Raw genomic sequence first — 20,578 nt, forward strand, 5'->3', positions numbered from 1 at the left:
AACCTGGTGTTGACAGTTACCCATAGGCTAGGGCCTTGGGTTCCTACTGTCCAGTCTTCTATCGTGGCAGGCTCGGGGAATTCAGAAAGAACGACATCCTTGCAGGGATGGCTGGGAGAAGGGGAGAGAGGCCCCTTTGGAGTACAGGTGCATTCCTCTAGGAGCCTGTCTCCCACCCCCACCCCCCGCCACGTCTTCCTCAGGAACTTCCCCCTCTCCCCCGACAGGGCCGCGTTTCTGTGGCTCCACAGCGACAAAAGCCCCGGGTTTCTTCTTTCCCACTTCCCCACCCTCCTGAAGGCCCCCAGCCCCTTAAGACCCGACTCCAGGTCCCGTGGCCTCGGGGCGGGGCTGTCGCCTGACGTAACTCCCGGTCCGCTCTCGGGGGCGGACTCAGCCGCGGCGGAAGTAGCGCCGCCGGCGGAGCTGCTTCCGCTCAAGACCGCTGCCGGAGCCGCGGAGCCCAGACTGCAACCCGGGCTGGACGAGCTGGGCGCCCCGGCTGCCATGGAGCAGGTGGGTCCTGCCGAGGATGCTGGACCGGGCGGTGGCTCGCGGGCTGCCTTCGGCCGGCAGGTCCCGCCTCCCTGCCCAGTGTCCGCCCCGGGTTCGGTCCGACCCTCCCCGCGCCCGCCTTGTCCCGGGTTCCGCCCCCTGGCTCCGCCCCACGTAGTGTGTGTGGCGGGGGGGTCCCTGGAGCTGCGACCCCCGGCTCTGGATCGCCTCCCAAAGCCCCCCTCTTAGAAGAAGCGAGGGGACTGTGTCTGTTTATGGGGCAGGGACAGAGCATGGGGGGTAAGGGTCGAGATTTGGGAATGAGGAGATGGGTCTCTGTCTCCCTGTAGCCCTGAGGTTTTCTCCAGCTCGCTTTGCAAACCTTCCGGGAACAGCTTGCTGGTGTCCCCAGGGCCTTGAATGTAGCCTTGTGGAGTTCTTAGGGACGCCTGACACCCTGGACCCTCATTATGAATTACCCTCCCGCCCACCTCTTTTACTAATGTGCCGGCAGGATTGGGAGCCCCCACTTTCCTTTCTTCCCCACTCAGGCCCTCTCTATCCCTGGAGTTGGGATGGTCCCATCCACTTGCTAGTTTCTCTTTCACATCAGCTGAACACCAGCTGCATGTCCATGGCTCAGCGCCTTCCTTGGAGTGCCAGCCTGAGTCTTCTTGCTGCCCCCGCTCCCCAGGGTGAGCACCCTGGCTGAAGTCTGGGTTAGTCTGGCAGATTCTCTCTGCTTCTCCAGCCCAGCCAGAAACCTGTGAATTCTCTTACACTTGCTCTGCTTCCTCACTTCCCAAGCCCAACCTGTGGCCCTCTTCCCGTTCATCTGTCCATCTCGAACAGTATCACCTTTGTGGAAATGATTCCCAGCAGGAGACTGGATCACCTCCCGTCACTTCCATCCCTGTCTCCATTGTCACGCTGGTGTTTTGCTTACTTGCCATTTCCTTGCTTAGAAGACCCTAAACGGGGTCCAGCAGCTGCAGCGTCCAGCCCATTGCCTGGGGCAGCCCTAGCTGCTCTGCATTCATCCTGCCTTCTCTTGCTGCACTCTGGCAGCCTACCACCCCCGTCCCTGGGGGTCAGCTCAGCACCCTTTCTGTAGTAGCATCGTGGCTAAGGAGACAGACACTGCAGGCAGATGACCTGGGCTCTGATGTGGTTTGGGGGACGCTGACAAATCTCATTTTCTTCTTTGGTGAAGTGCAGAGTCGTTGGCAGGATTCCACGAAGTCCTGTGTGTGGGGGCAGCGTGGGGTGGGGCTTAGCGCAGTCCAGGGTGTGTATATGTCCAATATGTAACCTGTTGACTGTTGTGACTTCCGTGAAGATAGCATAGCTCCCTGGTTAAGATCTTAATTTCTTCTTTTGAGAAAAGATCTATTTGAAGGGTGGAGTGGCAGAGGGAGAAGCAGAGAGAGAGGTCTTCCATCTGCTGGATTCTTTCCCAGATAGCTGCAGTGGCTGGTGGTGGGCCAGACTGAAGCCAGGAGGTTTATACAGGTCTCCCACGTGGGTGACGGGGCCCAAGCAGTTGGGCCATTCTCCATTGCTTTCCCAGGAACATTAGCAAGGAGCAGAAGTGGTGCAACTGGGACTCCCAACCAGCAGGCTGGGGTATGGGATGCTGGCATTACAGATGGTAGCTTAATATACTGCATCACAACGCCAACCCCAGGAGTTTTCTTTCTTTCTTTCTTTTCAACTGCTTGAGAAGCACTAACATGACTTCTCATTTTGCCTCAGAGCCCCCAATCCTTACTCTCTGTCCGTAAATAAAACGCTGAGCTGGGGGCACTGGAGGCAGGAATGAAGATTCAAAAGTGACAGAGCCACAGACCTGCTGGCAGAGGGCTCAGGAAATGGACAGGGGTAACAAGGCCAGCAGTGACTTTGGTGTCCTGGGAGAGGAAGGCTTGGGGTAGTTTCCCCTGGGGAGCTGGTGGCCAGGGCCGTCTTGAGAACAGCTGCGGTCACCAGAGGGGAGGTCAGGGCTGGTGGGGGCTCGGAGAGCTGTGAGCAGAGTTGCAGTGGTAGTGATGGGGGAAGGGGGAAATGGCTGGGGATGACAGAGTTGGCCTTGGCTGGTCAAGAGGAAGTGTCCCCTCAGCCCAGGGCGCAGCTGGCGCCATGCCCTGGGGAGATCTGCAGGCCTGGCCTCTGGTGTCTGGGACTGTGCAGCCCGGGATAGTGTCACCCAGGAGCCTTTGTATGGGGCCTGTGCCTTGGACCAGAGTCGGCTGCCTGCTGGTTTACCTGTCAGGCTTGCCTACTGCCTTTGCAGCTGCCAGGCTTCTCAGCCCACAGCCCCTCTCTGAGGCTCCCCTGATTGAGCTGACTCCAGCATGGGTCTGCTCCTCTTTCTCTGGCACACATTTAAACACACACACACACATGCTTTGTTCACTCCTCCTTGCAGCACTGACCGCAGTGTGACATGCATGTGACTGTCTCTTCCTCACCAGGCTAGAATCCCTGATGGGCCAGAACAGGGTCCCGAGGTCCCTGGGGCTAGCCCTCTGTAGACTGAGTAATTCTGTGTTACCTGAAATCAAACTCTTTCTCAGCTAGACTTTTGGTGGTGGGAGGGAGTCCTGCGGCTGAGCCCAAAAGTCCTGCCCATTTGGTGGCTCGTTCTTGTTCCATTTGGTGGTGGACCTTGTTGACTCCATTTCACAGATGGGGAAGTTGAGGTCCAATAGAAGTCGGTTCAAGATCTGTTCCCCCCAGCAGAAATTTGAAGAACCATCTCCTAATACCAGGGCCATGGCTGCCTTCCAGAAACTTCCTTAGGGCTCCAGTCACTGCTGCCATGTCACTGGGTCCAGGGCAAGGAGGGCATTCCCTCTTTGCTCTTTCTGGCTTCTCTGTGGCCAGGGCTAGCGCTGGGCACATGTGGAGACTTCTTGAGGGGAGCAAGACGTCCCCTGGAAGATGAAAAGATGACTGCCCCTTTCCAGACTGGCCTTGGGAGCTCGACCCCATCCATCTCAAGGGTTGCTGGTGTGACTCAGGGGGCCCTGACAAGCCAGGAGTCACAGGGTGCCCAAGCTGGGGCATCCCCAACATTGCACGGGGTCTGGGTGGACTCATTGGGGTTTTTGGGTAAACACGGACACCAGAAGGAGCCTCTGGGGCGCATCGAGTTTCTGTTTCCACTTGACTCGTGTCTTTCCACTTCCCCAGAAGGAAAGGAGAAGGGGAAGGAGAAGGCCTTGGCCTGGGGTAATCATTTATGATTGTGGCCTTGGCCTCCCACTTCTCCAAGAACTGCCCAAATCTTCTGGGGTGGAGTGGGTGAGGCTAGTGAGCCAAGGCATAGGACTGGAGGCCTCTGAACTCCACCACGTTCTGTCAGCACTGTGAGGCCCTCAGTACATTGTTGTGCAAGGAAAATGAGGGGTTCCCCTGACCTGCCTGCTGGGAAAGGGAGGAAGGGGCCTGGGCACTGACCAAGGCAAGACTTCCCCACAGGGTATCCAGCCCCAGGAAGAGTGGTCTGGCCTGGCGGAAAGGTGGGCGTGCACCTCTGACTCTTGAGTTGCGGAGCGCATTTCCTGGCAGTCTCTGTGAGCCTGGGAGCACAGCCGCAGCTACAGCCACTGTCTTGGGGAGCGGGAAGTCTGAGCACTCTGAGCAGTAGATGAACCTACTACATGGAACCTCCCTGTTTGACTGTTAGCGGTGTCCTTCTCTCTGGCTGCTGTGGCAAGAATAGACTTGGGACGAGGAGGAAGCAGAAGGCAGGAAGTAATAGCAGGTGAGAGGAGGTAGCTTGGGTGGTTACCGGCTGAGCAGTGGCAGATCTCAGCTGGATTTCCCAGGGGAAAAAAAAATCAGAGTTTGCTGATGGTTTAAGTGGAGATGGGGTGTGGTGGGGCAGCCTGTCCTGTTGGTCTCCATGCATACAACCCTATAGCCACCATAGGCTCACAGCCGGCCCCTGGGGAACCTGTGGGGTCAGCTCTGCCCACCCTGGGACCAGCGTGGACCACTCCCCGCCTGATACCTTCTCTTGCTGTGGCCAGCTGTATCCTTCCTGAGCCTGCATTCTCTCAGGCTGGCCAGTGGCAGCCTTGCCACTCACCTTGCTGTGAGTCCTCCATTGAGCTGGGCACTCACGGGGCTTCCTCAATCAGCTCTTTTCTTTCAGGGAAGCGAGAAGAGTGCCTGTTCACACAGTAGCTCTGCCTAGAGCCACTGGCCAGAGCAGGTGGCTTGCTCCTGGTAATTGCCGGGAGGAGGAGGTGCTGTTGTTGGCTGTGTTGGACCGAGGAGGGCCACTCAGGCCATAGAGTGATTAAGTGACCCGTGTGGCGGGAGTCACAGGCTTGGCTTGATCTGTCCCCTTGTGTGGAGACCAGTTCTCGCTTGACTGCCAAATCCTGTCTTCCTTGGGTTGAGGGGTACCCCAGGCAGCCCCATGGCCCAAGTGCGGCTGGTGCTGGCTTTTCCCGAGGGACGTAGTGTGAGCTGGTGGTGCTGTGGAGAGCCCTGCCACCTCAGGAGAAGCTATGCCACTGGGAAAGGGTGGGGGGGCACCTGAGGATACAGTGGGTGGGGCTGGGGGATTGCGCTCCCTCCTGCAGCCCATGGAGCTCAGCCCACCCTATAGGGCAGCACAGACAGGGTGAGGGGTCTCTGGAGTTGGCATCACTGACCCCTGAGATGCCCCCAGAGGCCTGTGGTCCAGACAGGTTACAGACGCAGCCATCAAGGCTCGGGCATTCGGTCAATTTTACTGTCAAAATCATAGCTTTGCTCGCTGCATTTGCCTGTGGGAACTAAGATCTGTGACCATCAGGCTGGGGGGAGGGGGTGCAGGTGCGGGGCGGAAGGGAGGATTGATGTTCATTGTGTGTGGTGGCCTCAGGAGCTGGCCTCTGAGCCCAGGCCAAGCGGCATGAGAGGGAAGGGGAGTGGCAGAGGAAGTGACAACACTTCCTGCCCCTACTCCCAAGCCCAACCAGGAATCACTGTTGCTGGAGCCAGGGTAACTTGGCTGGTTTATAATCCAGGCTGTCCCTTCAGGAGAACTGCTGAGTTGAGATTTGAGCCCAGGCCCCACAGGGTGACTTTTATTATCTGCCTCCTGTGCATTCCAACCACCCCTGCCACCCACTCATCTCCTGCCTCCCACAGCCACCTATGAGCTGGCACAGGCCACACGCCCTGCCTGCTGACACTTCTCTGTGAGGAAGGAATTATGGGAGTTGGTGCAGGTGGCAGAATACGAGTGATGTAAAACTGACCCTTTAGGACATCTCTGCGTGTGCAGGAAAGTAATGTTGAGTGTGTTTTGGTTGCTGTTCCTTTTTTTTTTTTTTTTTAATGTGAGGAGGTGGTCTCTGCCCCAGGCCCCAAGCTGGGAGGGGTAGTCTGAGATGACAGTCTGCTCTGTTTCCCACGCTGTCAGTCATCTGCTGTTCCTAAGGTTTGGAGCCCCTCCCCAGTCCACTGCCAAGTGGCCTTCCGGATAAAGGCCTGGAGAAGGGGTAAACCCTGTGACTGCCCCCTTGAAATAACCAATCACCCGGGTGCCCTGACCCTGACTCTCCCAACTCCACCTTGCCCTTCCCGCTCCACCTGAGACCTCTGAAGGCGCCTGGGAAGGGCTGTAATGCCATGGGCAGGGCTGGGAGTGGGGGGTCAGAAAAACCTCAAAGGCTTGTACCTGTCTCCCCATAAGGGATGGAAGCCAGGGCCAGCTGTTCTTGCAGACTGTTGACTCTCTGCCTTCCAGGCCTGGTTGGACAGTTAGCTAGGGATGCAGTGTTAGATGCTGGGAGACAGTTACAGGCCAAGGTCTTTTCACTGACCAACAGGCAGTCCAGGGAACTCCAAAGCTATCTAGGTGGGCTGTTTCTAAGCTGGCCCTTGGAGGCATCTAGGGCTGCCGGAGCCTGAGCAAGGGGGCTGGCAGCCTCTAGCTGCTCTCACCATCACAGTCTAGTTTTTATCTATCTCAGACTTGAGATTCCAAGTACAGTTGTTGTTTGTAAGTTGCTGTATATTTAAAAGGGAGTTTTAAAAGTTTGTAAAAAAAAAAGTTTGTGTTTTTATTTTTTTCTTTTCTTTTTAAAGAGTTACATATTTATTTTTATTTGAAGGACAGATTTGTAGAGGAGGAGGGAAAAAAAGATCTTCCATCTGCTGGTTCATTGCCCAAATGGCTACAGTGGCTGGATCTGAACCAGTCCAAAGCCAGGAGCCAGGAGCTTCTTCAGGGTCTCCCATGTGGGTACAGGATCCCAAAGCTTTGGGCCGTCCTCTATTGCTTTTCCAGACCATAAGCAGGGAGCTGGATGGGAAATGGAACAGCCGGGATTAGAACCAGTGTCCATATGGGAGGTTGGTAAAACAAGGCAGACGATTAGCTTGTTGAGTTACCACACTGGCCCCAGGGATTTCTTTTTCTTTTCTTTTTTTTTTACATTTTATTCTATCTCCTTGAAAAGCACAGGTAGATAATACAATCTTGGATCTGCTAGTTTACTCCCTAATGGCTTCCAAGGCTGAGACTGGAGTTGGCCAGGTGGAAGCCAGAGGTCTAGAGCTCCATCTTGATCCCCCATGCAAGCGACAGGGACCCCAGTACGTGGGCCATCCGCTGCTGCTGTCCCCGAGCACGTTAGCAAGGAGATCGGAAGCTGCAGAGCCAGGATTCAAACCAGTGCTCATGTGGGAAGCTGCTGTTGCAGGCAGCAGCTTAAGCTGTTGCGCCAAAATGCCAGCCCCTGTTTATTTTCATTTTATTTGGAAGACAGAGAGAGAAAGATCTTCCATTTGCTGGTTCACTCCCCAAACGTCTGTAGCAGCTGGGGCCTGAGCAGGCTGCAGACTGGAACCCGGAACCCCGTCCAGGTCTACCATGTGGGTGACAGAGACTCAACTGCTTGAGCTGGCACAAACTCTCTCCCAGAGTCTGCATTACCAGGAAGCAGGGTGGAACTTGAACCCAGACACACTCGGATGGAGGGTGTGGGTATGTTGCCACAGATGCCTACCCCGAAAAGGATGTGGGAACGCCATGGCCTTTTCCCATTTTACAAAATAATATTAAGAAGAAGAACTTGGGCCTGGCAGTGTGGCCTAGCAGCTAAAGTCCTCGCCTTGAACACACCCCGGGATCCCATATGGGTGCCAGTTCTAATCCCGGCAGCTCCACTTCTCATCCACCTCCCTGCTTGTGGTCTGGGAAAGAAGTCGAGGACGGCCCAAAGCCTTGGGACCCTGCACCCGTGTGGGATACCCGGAAGAAGTTCCTGGATCCTGGCTTTGGATTGGCACAGCATCGGCCGTTGCGCTCACTTGGGGAGTGAATCATCAGACGGATGATCTTCCTCTCTGTCTCTCCTCCTCTCTGTATATCTGACATTCCAATAAAAAAAAATATTAAAAAAAGAAGAAGAAGAAGAACTTGTCTTAGGGTTCTGGGAGTCAGTAGTTGCCTTGAGACTGGGGCACAGGTCTCAGAGGGCCCCCTTTTCCCAACTCGAGGCCAGTTGCTTTCCTACCCCTACCCAGGAGCCCCACATGTGGTTCGCACACATACTGGGGTCATCAGCCCTGCTAGGCTCCCCCAGCCCCTCTGCTCAGAACCCCATCTGCAGGAGTAGCTGTCTTGGCAAGCGAGCGTCTATACCTGCCACTCTAAGTGTGTCTCGCCCCTTTCCCCGCAAGCTGCTGCCACCCCAGTCCCATCCATGGAGATGGAGGAAGACAGAGGAGAGGACAGACAGACAGGAAGCAGACCAGGAGGAGACAAGTACAGCAGCCAGAAGTGGGACCAAAGAGAACGGATAGGAACTGATGCAAAAGATGAAGCAGGTAAGGCCTAGCGGCTGAGGTACTTGCGTTAACTGCGCCAGGATCCCATATGGGCGCTGGTTTCTGGCCCTGGTGGCCCCACTTCCCATCCAGTTTCCTGATTGTGGCCTGGGAAAGGAGTCAAAGACAGCCCAAAGCCTTGGGACCCTGCATCCGCATGGGAGACCCGGAGGAGCTCCTGGCTCCTGGCTTCGGATCGGCACAGCACCAGCCGTTGCGGTCACTTGGGGAGTGAATCTTTGGACAGAGGATCTTTGTCTCTCCTCCTCTCTTTATATCTGACTTTGCAATAAAAATAAATCTTTAAAACAAAAAAAGATGAAGGGGGTGGAAAGAAAGATCCATAAGTGGAGAGATGGAAGGAAGGCCAGGCATGGCCATCACATGGGTGATGGCACCCTGCGTGGGGCGTGGGGAAGCGGGCACTCTGCTGACAGGAATGCAGAGGGATCGGGCAACTGCTAACAAAGCCACGCGTGTGGTTCAGCCCGTTAGTGCCACTTGCAGGAATTTGTGCCCTGGGCACCCGTGCCACAGCGTAGAGATCGGTACATGCACCATGTTAGTCCTCACAGCGTTCAAATCCAGGCTGTTGTGGCCGTGAGAAGGCAGTCCTGGAGCCCTGCCAGCAGACGAGGTTGGTACTGCTGCTGCTGGGCACCCAGGAAGGGAGGCCAAGCCCTGGTCGTGTCCCCCAAAACTGCAAAGAGCGAGGAAGCCTGAGGGGGCAGAGCATGTATTTCCAACCTGGAAACCTGCAAGATAATAGGTTTCTGTTTTGTTTGTTTTTAAGGTTTATTTGTTTTTTGTTGGAAAGGTAGATTAACAGAGAGAAGGAGAGACAAAAAGATCTTCCATCCACTGGTTCAGTCCCCAAGTGGCTACAAAGGCCAGAGCAGAGGCAATTCAAAGCCAGGAGCTTATTCTGGGTCTCCCACATGGGTGTAGGGTCCCAAAGCTTTGAGCCATCCTCCACTGCTTTTCCAGGCCACAAAGAGGGAGCTGGAAGGAAAGTGGAGCAGCTGGGATATGGGATCCGCACGCATGCAAGGCGAGGACTTTAGCCACTAGGCTACTGCACTGGGCCCCAAGATTTTATTTTTTGGAAAGGCAGATATATACAGAGAGAAGCATAGATAGAGAGGAAGATCTGTCCACTGGTTCACTCCTCAAGTGGCCACAATGACCGGAGCTGAACTGATCTGAAGCCGGGAGCTTCTTTTGGCTCTCCCACTCGGATGCAGGGTTTCAAGGCTTTGAGCCATCCTGCTTTCCCAGGCCACAAGCAGGGAGCTGGAAGGGAAGTGGAGTAGCTGGGATACAGACGGGACCCATATGAGATCCCCGCATAGGCAAGGTGAGGACTACTGTGCTGGGTTTTAGGTTTCTGTTTTGAACTAAAGCAGAACCTACCAGATGTGAGAGGGGGGTTAAAAAAAAAAAAAAAAAAAACTAAGAAATCCAAGTGGAAAATTACTTTGCAAAACAGGAAGAACATGGCAAAGAGAAATGGAGACAGAGAGGAAGGGAGACAGGGAGACATGCATGGCAGGAGACCCAGGGCCATTAGACAGAGAAATGTCACCCGGAACTGCGGCCCTATCACCATGAGGGATGAGTTGGATGTGCAGGTTTGGTATGGTCAGGCTGGTGGACGGAGGGGTTCTCCCTTCTGGGAACTGTCTCCTCACTTCCCCAGGGAACCCTAAAGAGTGGCCTTGGGCCAATGCCTTTGTCTTCCCGCTCACACACAGCTTCTGCTGAGGGTCCTCAGCTGCCTGGCATGGGCTTGCACAGAGACAAGAAAGGTGAGGTGGCTTCTTCCTTTCTTTGGGGGCCACTCTGGCCTCCCTGCACCGGACCCGGCATCGAGGGCCAGGAAACCCAGTCAGTCACGAAGCATCTGCCATGTGCTTTGAGCAAGAGAGGCCAAGTGTGACATAGTCCCTGCATCTGTGGAGAGCAGCGGGTCGGCTGTGAAACAGAGGAGAGCTTCCAGCAGCCCCAAGCCAATGCTGTGAGGCGGGGCAGGAGAGTGGGAGGAGAGGATTTCAGGGCCACTGCTGGGAAGGACCAGGGAAACATCCCTCATCAAGGGGACGGCCAGGGCCAGGACCCCAGACAGGATGACTGCCATGTGGATGGAACCCACAGCAGGGCCTGAAGGGCCCACTGGTGTTGGTGGCCACAGTCTTGGGACTGTCCTTACAGTTTGTAAGGACAACAAGGCCTGTGCGGGGCTGGGGTTGTGGGCGGGGAAGCTAGGGTGGAGGACGGGATAGGAGTGGGGGAATGGGGTGGCAGTGTTCATTGTCCATTTCAAAAAGCCATCAGCCCTGGCCCTGAGTGGAGGAATGGCTGATGGAGAAGAGGTCACTGTTGGGAGAGCCAGCCTCGGGAACCTGGTGTGGCCACATCCAGACAGGAGAGGGCGGTGCTTAGGTCTAGGGAGCAGTGGTGAAGCCTGAGAGAAGGGATCCAGGGGTCGGTTCTCCCTGCTTTCAGGTCCCAGCTCCCAGAAATGCTGCTCTAGGAAGTCCCTCCCAGTTGCCATGGATTAGAGGGTGGGAGGGGAGGCTGGCTGCTGGGGAGGGGGAAGGGAGGGAGGGAGGGAATGTGGCTTTGTGCTTGGCAAACAAAGAACAGAGCTTGGGGCCCTCTTCTTCCTGGGGGTGGGGCAGGCCAAGAGGCTGTTGACAGGACCAGAGGCGGAACCACTGGCCTGGCTAGGCCAGAGCGAGGGCTGAGCCCTCAGACGGGGCTGAGCTGGACCCCTGGGACTGTTGGGGTGGGGCAGGGTGCAGGAAGGCTCTGTAGGCTGGGCAGCCAGGCTGGTAGAGGCAGGTGGCATCAGTGCTCTGGGGTGAAGGGCAGGTGTATTAGGGGCTGTGTGTGAAGGGACGGAAGTAGGTGCCCAGGACCTACTCATTTCTGACCAGCCACTTTCTTACCCCAGCTGCACTGCTGAGGCCCTGCCCTTCCAGTCCTGAGGTGGGGCCACCAGGATGAGCAGGCTGCCCGGGGAGCTGGAGCACAGCCTGCCGGCCGTGGCTTCGTTGGGCTCCTCACTGTCCCACAGCCAGAGCCTCTCCTCGCACCTGCTCCCGGCACCCCCCAGGAAGCGCCTGGCCATCTCCGACGTGCGCCGCACCTTCTGCCTGTTTGTCACCTTTGACCTGCTCTTCATCTCCCTGCTCTGGATCATTGAGCTGAACGTGAGTTGGAGTGAGGTTTGGGGCCACTTTGGGGGAGGGGAGTTCACGGGGCCTCAGATCGCCCTGCCACATGGGAAGGCCACGTGTGGATTGAGGATCTGCATAAAATGAATAATAAAGGGGAGACTGCTGCCATTCGTGCCACTGGCTAAGAAAACAAGGCCCAGAGTCATTTGACCCCGGGCACGAGGCAGGTTGAACTCCTGCTCTGGTCCAGAGGTCACACCCTGGGCCTCTGCACTGTACTGCCCCCCAGTGGAGACTGAAAACCGAGGAAAATGACCTTTCTGCCCTGACTTACTCAGGTTCCGGTTCTGCTTACAGCTCATCAGTCAGACTTGAGTTAAGCACCCTGCAGGTGGGCGTTTGGCATAGAGGGGGCTGGCATTGCTGTAGTAGTGGAGAATGCTGATTTCCTGTATCACAATGCCAGAATTCAGTTTCTGCTTCTGCCCACAGCTTCCTGCTAATGCAGACACTAGGGGACAGTGGGGATGGCTCAAGAGTTTGGGCATCCCCAACCCCACCCCCAGCCCCTTGGGGGGTGCACAGTGCAGCCAGCAGTGGGACACAGCACACAGAGGCAGGAGCTCCAGGAGCAGGATGTCCCAAGCCTGGGATTGCCCAGCTGCTCCCTTTTTGAGTTTTTAAGATGTTTAATTGTTTGCTTTGGAAGGCAAGGAATGGGAGAGGGAAAGAATGTGTGACTCACAGATGGCCCATCTGCTGGTTCAGTCCTTGTTACTAGGACTGGGCTGGGCCAAGCCGGGAACTCAAACTAAAGCCTGATACTTGAGCCGTCACTGGCTGCCTCCCAGGGTCTGCTTTAGAAGGAAACTGGAATCGGGCTCCAGCTCAGGCACTGAAGTATGGGGTGTAGGTACCCCAGGTGGGCTGGAACTGCTGCATCAAATGCCCACCCCATCCTCCTGGACTGTGACCCCTACCAGGGGTCCCCTCTCATTTCCCTTCTGCAGCGTGAGCTCATCATCAGAATCCGGGGTGACAAGGACCACTTCCTCCAGGCCTGAAGCCTGGGGCCCAGGGGAAGATGAGGCCATTGGGAGGCCTGAGGAGTTGAGGGAGGGAATGGTTGGGGCACAGAGTTGGAGGGGACAGGGTTTGGAGGCCACCTTGGGCTAGTTTGGGTTCTTCCTCTTGAAGGTTCCGGCCAGTGTCCAAGCAGGTGCCAAGATCTGTTCCCACCCGATGTTGAGGACCCAGTTTCTTACCAGAGAGAGGCTGAAAAGGCTCTGCTGGTTTTCCTGTCATAACGCTGGGCTGTCGGCAGCCATCATGCACACGTGGGGACCAGGACGGGGTGGGGCAGAGTGGGGAAGTCTTTCCCCAACCCCCACCCAGATATGCGCTCAGATATCGTAGAAACTTGCCCCATGGCCAGTGGAGGCCAGGTACCTGTGCCAAGCCCTTGGTGATGTTCTCTCATTGCCTGGAGCCTATTCATGCTCAGCTAGGTGGTGCTTGTGTGGCCTGCGGGACCCCACAAGGATGTGTGAGTGACATAGAGGGGCCTGTAGTGATAAGCAAGCAAGTGAGCGGTGAAAAATTAAGACCCTGCTGGGGCCTGATATGATCCTGGGGTAAGAGAGGTGAAGGATGGAGGCTCCCCGAGGAGCCGGGGTAGTGAGCTCTCAGCAGCAAGTCTGGCAGCCAGGTTTCATAGGTGGTCTTGGGGATGTGTAGGCACATGCCTGCTGCCTCTGGGCATCCGAATCTTCTGGCTCTTGGTGAAGACGTGCTATGCTTAGCTTTCCCTGAGATGTGGACTCAATAACCCGAGCATCTGCATCTTTAACAGGGCCCTCTCCTCCCAGTCCAGATGACCTATTGGAACCCAGAAGTCCCCCTTCTGTTGGGTGGACATGAAGGCTCTTGGGTCTCAGGGCTCCTGAGCTGTACTTGCCATGGTCCTCCAGTGTCTGCCCTTCTCCAGGTGGCCTGGTGCCCATGCAGACAAGACCTGATTCTCAGTATCTGCCTGGACATGCAGCCAGACTAAGGTCTCGGGCTCTGGTGAAATGTGTGGTGGGCTAGAGCAAGGACAGGGAGTGGTGTGATGGATTCTGCCTATTAAGCACAAACCTAATCAATCAATTTGTCACCTGGGGCTGTGTCTGACCCCACGCCCATGCCCGGCCCCTGTCACCCCAGATGGAGTGTTGGCTGGGAAGATGGAACACTGTGGTTCTGAGGGAGAGGAGGCCCCAGCGTCCTTTCTGCATACCATCATCTCCCTTCCCCAGCTCCTGCAGCCTGCAAGGCTGCGATTTCCTGAACAGCTCCTTGAGTCTGGGCTGCCTGCATCCTGGGACATCTGTGTGGGTGCCTGGAGTCCCTGGCTGCTGGCAGGGTGTGCCTGTTTTGGGGTAGCTCAGCATCTCACCCCCACCCCCAGCCCCCTGCCGGCCCTCCCCTTCCTGGGAGTGCAGGGCAGCCCCAGGCCAGGGTTCCACCTCAGCACTCTCCCTGCCCCTCCCCACCAGACCAGCACAGGCATCCGCAGGAGCCTGGAGCAGGAGATCATCCACTACAGCTTCAAGACCTCCTTCTTTGACATCTTTGTGAGTGTCCTCGCAAGAGCCCAGGGACCTGGGGGTGGGGAGCAGGCTGCATGTCGGCCTGGGCTGTCTTCTTGCTACGACTTAGCCAGTTCTTATCAGACAGGTCCCTTAACAAACCCCCTTTCTGCTTTGGGAAGCCCCAAGTAGGAGGGGTGGGACTCCAGGTTGGCTGGTCACTCCCTGCCTGTGCCCCTGCACAGCTGGCAGAGCAGGCCTGCAGGCCGGCTGGGGGAGGGGGTCAGTGGCAGCCAGGGGTGAGGTGCTCGCAGGCGGCCCTGATGGCTGGGCACCCTCCCCCACCAGGTGCTGGCCTTCTTCCGCTTCTCAGGACTGCTCCTGGCCTACGCCGTGCTGCGGCTCCGGCACTGGTGGGTGATTGCGGTAAGAGGCCCCTTTCCCAGCAGCACTTGGGCCCTGGCAGGGCTGGGGCAAGGGAGGGAGGATGGAGGAGGACTCACCCCCCAGCCTCTGCCTTCTCTCTCTCCCTCCTCCCTTCCCCTGGCAGATCACTACGCTCGTGTCCAGTGCTTTCCTTATTGTCAAGGTCATCCTCTCTGAGGTCAGTGGCTCAAGGTCTGACTGGGCTGGTGGGCATCTGACAGAAGGCTGGGCTTCTAAAAAACTGCCTGTTTTCTCTGATTCTGGTTTCTGTCCTTGTAGGCTGGGCTGGGGGTGAGTGGGAGCTTATTTATAAAGAATCATCTTTGGGGCTGGTGCCATCATGCCACCATAGTGGTTGAAGCCACTGCCTGCAGCACCAGCATCCCATGTGGGTGCCAGTTTGAGTCCCAGTTGCTCCACTTTCCATCCAGTTCCCTGCCAGTGTGGCTGGAAGGGCAGCAGAGGATGGCTCAAGCCCTTGAGCCCTTGCGTCCACTTGGGGAACCTGGAGGAAGCTCCAGGCTCCTGGCTTTGGAGCAGCTCAGCTCTAGCCATTGTAGCCACTGCGGGAGTGAACCAGTGGGTTGAAGATTTCTTACTCTCTGTCTCTCCCTCTCTCTGTGTGACTCTGCCTTTCAAACAAACAAACAAACAAACAAATAAAGCATTTTTAAGAAAAAAAAATCTGAGAATCATCTTCATCCCTCACTTATCCCTCTCCTACAACTTCAGGAATCAGAAATTTTTTCTCCAGCCCAACCCCAGCTGGGGCTTGTGCCACAGAGTCCCCAGGCAGCTGGTACAGGGTGTGGAGTGTGTGCCCGTGCTAGGAAGGCCTGTTTTGGCGGTCCCCAGAGAGAGCCCTGGGTCTCCGTGGGCGGGCCTCTGCTGGGCAGCTAAGCCCCTTCCCCTACAGCTGCTCAACAAGGGGGCCCTTGGCTACCTGCTCCCCATCGTCTCCTTCGTTCTTGCCTGGCTGGAGACCTGGTTCCTCGACTTCAAAGTCCTACCCCAGGAGGCCGAGGAGGAGCGATGTGAGTGCTGGGACCCTGCCTGACCTAGGAGATCAACTGAGCAGGCATCAGAGTGGGCTCTTAGCTGGCTTGTCACCTCTGAGCCACCTGCCGGGAGCTAAGGGGGAACCCGGGGCTGGTGGGACACAGGGTCTGTGTGTGTGTGTGCTCCTCCAGTCTGCTGAACCATGGCTGTCTTTGTCCACTCTCCAGGGTACCTCACTGCCCAGGCTGCTGTGGCCCGTGGACCCCTCCTGTTCTCTGGTGCCCTGACCGAGGGCCAGTTCTATTCGCCCCCAGAATCCTTTGCAGGTAAGGGGCGCTGGATAGGGGAGCTGCCTTCCGGGAGGGGCTGGCTGTGTTCTCTCTGTTCCTCTGTCAGGTTCCCAGGGGAAAGCCAGCAGCCCTATCCCACACGCCTTCAACCCCCGCAGCCTTGCGCTCCCAGCGCCTCCCACACTCTCTCCCCACCCCTTGCCATTGTCAGCGGCGCGTGTTTTCTGCAGGGTCTGACAATGAATCAGACGAAGAAGTCACTGGGAAGAAAAGTTTCTCTGCCCAGGTATTTTCTCTGCTCGCTCCCACCCAGCTGTCCGAAGGGGCAACCCAGAGCAGGGTGGGGGCGGGGTGGGGGCCAGGCCTGTCGGTAAGGCAGGGGGTTGACCAGGACAGGCAGTCTGAGTGCCAGGTGGAGCTGTATGAAGGTATAGCTGGGCCAGGCCCCTCTGGGAGGTGTGGGATGTGACTGGAAGAGAGAGTTGGTCCAGGTTGACCCCTGTGGGCCGCCTTCCTGTGCCAGGAGCGGGAGTACATCCGCCAGGGCAAGGAGGCCACTGCAGTGGTGGACCAGATCTTGGCCCAGGAGGAGAACTGGAAATTCGAGAAGAATAACGTAAGAAGCCCCTCTTCCTCCACAGCCCCCTCTCTTCTGAGGTCTGAGGTTAGAGCCTGTGGGAGGCTGGGATCCCCCTACCTCCTTCCCATCTTTCCTCCTGTCCCTGATCAGCCTCCAGCCCTTCGGTCCTTGCCACCCTGCCATTCAGGCCCCTGGACTCCTGGCTTTGAAGGGACAGCCAGGCTTCTGGCTGTGGCTGGTGTTTTTCATGATCAAAACAGCATACTCTGGAAAAGTTGCAGGGGTTGGAGAACACCCACCCGCCCAGGCCTTACCCAGCTGGTCGCCCTGGGTGGTTCATGGCCGTTGGGCCACACCTTTACCCTGTTCTTTAGCTCCGTGCCTGAAGCTCTGCCCCAACCCTGCCCCCATGGTCCCACATTGGTCACAACAGCTGTTCAGATGTCCCCAGACACCTTGGGGTTTCCGTCCTGTGCTGCTTGCTGTGTACCACCCCCACTCGTCAACCACCCCCTGCCCCCATGCCCGTTCCCCCCTCCCTGCCACAGGAATACGGGGACACCGTGTACACCATCGAGATCCCCTTTCACGGCAAGACATTCGTCCTGAAGGTGGGTGAGGGGAGGAGGTGTCCAGGGGTCCCCCAGCATGTGCCCCCCACAGCCAGGAGGGAAGTCCTGACCTGCCTGATCCCTGCTGACATTCCCCTGCCCACAGACCTTTCTGTCGTGCCCTGCGGAGCTGGTGTACCAGGAGGTGATCCTGCAGCCTGAGAGGATGGTACTGTGGAACAAGACTGTCACTGCCTGCCAGGTGAGCGGCCTGGGCACCGTGTGATGCAGCTTCCCTACCTGTTTGCCGGGCTGGCGTCTCCTGTAGAGCAGGTGGGAAGGAGGAACAGGTGGAGTTTCCAGCCCGGGGCCTGTGGAAGATGGCCGTTAGCAAGGGGACTGGGGCCGAGAAGGCCAATGGAGTGGGGGGATTCCGATGAGCGGTACCCTGTCCCTGGGTCTTTTCTGCACCTAAGGTCCTCCTCTTCCCTCTCCCCTCCCACCCTCCTGATGGTCCTCAGATCCTGCAGCGGGTAGAAGACAACACCCTCATCTCCTATGATGTATCTGCAGGAGCCGCAGGCGGTGTGGTCTCCCCTAGGTGGGTGTTCCCCAAGTCCCCCCTCTCAGCCAAGCCTTGTGCACTTGGATCTTGGGCTGTGTGTCCTCCCACATGCCCCCAGTGCTAAGCCAACCCTCCTTCACTTCCTTCCTCCCTCCTCCAGGGATTTTGTGAATGTGAGGCGCATCGAGCGACGCAGGGACCGGTACCTGTCAGCTGGCATCGCCACAACACACTGTGCCAAGCCCCCAATGCACAAATATGTCAGGTGAGCCTGGCTTCACCTGAGCCAGCCTGGGGAGCAGTGAGCAGTGCCAGGTGCACTATACCCAGTGGGCATCGGTGCCTCTGATACTGCCCTAGCCCACCAAGGACGCTCCCAGCCCCTAATCCTGCTCTTCTGGCTGCTGTGCTGAGGGAGCCCCAAGGAGGAGGTGGGGCAGTAACTGCCTGATCCCAGTTGCCCCAGCTGGAAGGGATGTGTATGTTGGCAACTGACCACAGTAGACCACATGCAGGGACCAGGGCAGGGGGCTGGGAGCGAGAGGTCCCCCAGAGCCACAGTCTGGGCTTCCTCCTTGTGCCTAAGGACACTTGGGTCCCCTTTTCCTCTCCCCATCCCGGCCCTGTGGCCTTGCCTCTCATCTCCTGGAAGAAAGGGAGCAAAAGTCTTCAGGCTGTCTACTCTGGCCTCCTGGCTTTTCTCACTGTCTAATCCTGGCCCTCCATGCTGTATGCAGGTGGCTGGTAGACAATCCCGCACAACCCCTCCTCTCTGCCAGCAGAGAGCACTGTTCTAGAACATCAGGGTGGGGCTCTGGACTTGACCTGCAGCACACTTACTGGTTGACGGGGCTATCTCCTTCCTTTTCTGGGTGCCAGCTTCTTGCTTGGAAAGTGGGCTTACGCCCAGCCCAGCCCATGCCAGTCAGATCTGACCACTACAGACAGCTGTGGGAGGCCTCCCCAGCATGAAATGGGTACGGGTGCAGGCCAACTCTGCAGCCAAGGGGACACCTGTTCAGCCGGGGTACAGGTCCCAGATGGCATTGGCCCTTCCACTCTCTCCAAGAATAACACATGGCCCCCCTATACCCCAGATACAGGAAAAAAACAATGTGGAAATAATAGTCTTACCTACTTTCCTGTAGCCCTTGAACCTTTGTGTCAGAATTAACTATATAAAGATTGTCAAAAATAAAGAAAAAAAAAAGAACAACATAGAGAGAGAGTGTGTGTGTGGTGTGTGTGTGTGTGTGTGTGTGTGTGTGTGTGTGTGTGTGTGTGTGTATGGACAGGGACCACACGTGGCTCCAGAGCAGTCCCTGAGCAGCCCCTTTCTCTTCAGGGGAGAGAACGGCCCCGGGGGTTTTGTCGTGCTGCGATCAGCCAGTAACCCTCGCGTATGCACCTTCATCTGGATTCTTAACACAGATCTTAAGGTGGGTAAAGAGCTGGAGGGAGTCGGCTTGCAAGCTAGGCCTTGGTTAGGGGAACCCTGCTGCACCCCAGAGATCCCTATCCATGCTCAGGGCCTCTGACTCTCAGCCTCCTTTTCTACTTGAAATCTGGGGCCAGTGTCCATGTGTCCTCGCCATCCGACTCTTCCCCCTTCCTCCCTGCAGGCCCCAAGAAGGGGCGGTGGCAGGCGGCCAACCCAGCCCCACCCGGGTCTGTTTGTGTGGTCGATGCCAAGCCCTGGGCACTGTGTGTTCTTCCCAGCAAGGGTGTGGCAAGAGGGGGGCCTGGCTCCTTGCCATAGCTGCACCTGCACTGTGACCCCAGACACCCCGCAGGCGCCAGCTGTCGGGGGAGGGGAGGCAGGGTTGGGGGATCTCTGGCTGGACCAGGTCGTTTTCTTTTCTTTCTTTGAGCACTCCCTGCCTTCTCCAGGGCCGTCTGCCCAAGTACCTCATTCATCAGAGCATCGCGGCCACCATGTTCGAGTTTGCCTTTCACCTGCGCCAGCGCATCAGTGAGCTGGGGACTGGGGCATGACCCACCCACCACCCTGCAGGCCAGGGTTCTTGGTCACCCACCACAGTCCTCAGAGCCAGAGAAGGCGGCCTGCTGGGCTTCTTGCTGTCATTTCGTGACCTGGCTTCTAGAGTGTGGACATTACTCTGGCCCCGAGCCTCACCATGCCTGCAAGCCACGGCTCTGAGTGGGGGACTCTGCTGGCTGAAGGAAGTGGGGTGTGCCCTGTTGGTGTCTCTGTGGCACCTCCTCAAGGGAGGAGGAGATAGCCGTCCCCTTCCTGGCCAGGGGGCAGGGTCTGGGACAGGAGCCTCAGACAGGGCCGGCCAGTGGCACAGTCAATGAAGGAGCCCCTGGTCTGCCATGCTTGTCATAGTTTGCTGGGGGGTGGGGGAGGCTGGAAGGGGCTGGGACCTCTCTCTACATGTGGCACATGTGGGGGAAGGGGGTACTGACAGGGACTCTTCTCCCTCTACCAGCCCTCCTCCATGCCCCAGGACCTTTGTCATTTGAGCCAATTAAAAACACACAAGCTCTGATTAAATGAAAGCAGCCTTGGCCTGGGCTCTGGACGGAAGAGGGCAGCACCAGGGAGGGCAAAGAGGCGCTCACTGATGGCCTCACAGGCACCTCAACAGCCTTCTGAGTGGTCAGAGGCAGAATGCCCCTCCCCTGCCAGGGCCTGGGGAAGGGGCACCCAACAGCGGCCTCTGCAGGCCCTTGACTTCAGGATCCTGACACCAGGCACCCCTGGGATCCCAGCATCTTGGACTTCACTGACTCTCTTCCCTCAGCCACATACACCAGGTCACATGGAGCTGGGGACCGAGGCCTGGACCCTGCTCTGCCCTCTTCCTGCCTGGAGGCTTCCCAAGGAGCCCTCCTGACAGGGCCACGTGGAGCCTGTCTGGGTCCTGCCTAGGTGTGGCACGCTGGACAGATCTGTCTCCCTGAGCTTGTTTGCTGAAAATGGTGCATGTGTCCTCGGGGTCTTGGTGAGTCTGGGCACCATGCCTCCTGCTCAGCAGTTGGGTCTACACTTGTGGCTAGTGCATGCCCCCTAACTATTCCCACCGGCTCTCCTGGGGCTCTTGTTCCTTGGCCCTT

At 57.2% G+C, this 20,578-nt stretch overlaps 1 protein-coding gene across 1 annotated transcript; it reads left to right on the forward strand.

The window, feature by feature from the left end:
* The first annotated feature begins 418 nt into the window (after positions 1-418).
* Positions 419-20,020, forward strand: STARD3 (StAR related lipid transfer domain containing 3). Its single transcript, XM_041000627.1, has 15 exons — positions 419-516; positions 11,291-11,549; positions 14,054-14,131; positions 14,435-14,512; positions 14,637-14,690; positions 15,429-15,546; positions 15,739-15,837; positions 16,032-16,087; positions 16,325-16,417; positions 16,930-16,992; positions 17,099-17,194; positions 17,454-17,533; positions 17,658-17,762; positions 18,843-18,936; positions 19,388-20,020. Exons 2-15 carry the CDS (start codon positions 11,340-11,342, stop codon positions 19,490-19,492), a joined length of 1,329 nt encoding a protein of 442 aa, XP_040856561.1. The 5' UTR covers positions 419-516; positions 11,291-11,339; the 3' UTR covers positions 19,493-20,020.
* Positions 20,021-20,578: the final 558 nt, after the last annotated feature.

Source organism: Ochotona curzoniae, unplaced genomic scaffold (assembly GCF_017591425.1).
Source record: "Ochotona curzoniae isolate NIBS_2020 unplaced genomic scaffold, NIBS_Ocur_1.0 scaffold_2453, whole genome shotgun sequence".
Classification (NCBI taxonomy): domain Eukaryota; kingdom Metazoa; phylum Chordata; class Mammalia; order Lagomorpha; family Ochotonidae; genus Ochotona; species Ochotona curzoniae.

What these genes read in the sequence shown, in the direction of transcription:
- STARD3 (XM_041000627.1), top strand. Translation starts at nt 11,340, where the DNA reads ATGAGCAGGCTGCCCGGGGAGCTGGAGCACAGCCTGCCGGCCGTGGCT. An exon ending in TCAAGGTCATCCTCTCTGAG is followed by an intron (nt 14,691 to 15,428) that starts GTCAGTGGCTCA and finishes CTTCCCCTACAG; the next exon opens with CTGCTCAACAAGGGGGCCCT. An exon ending in CCAATGCACAAATATGTCAG is followed by an intron (nt 17,763 to 18,842) that starts GTGAGCCTGGCT and finishes CTTTCTCTTCAG; the next exon opens with GGGAGAGAACGGCCCCGGGG.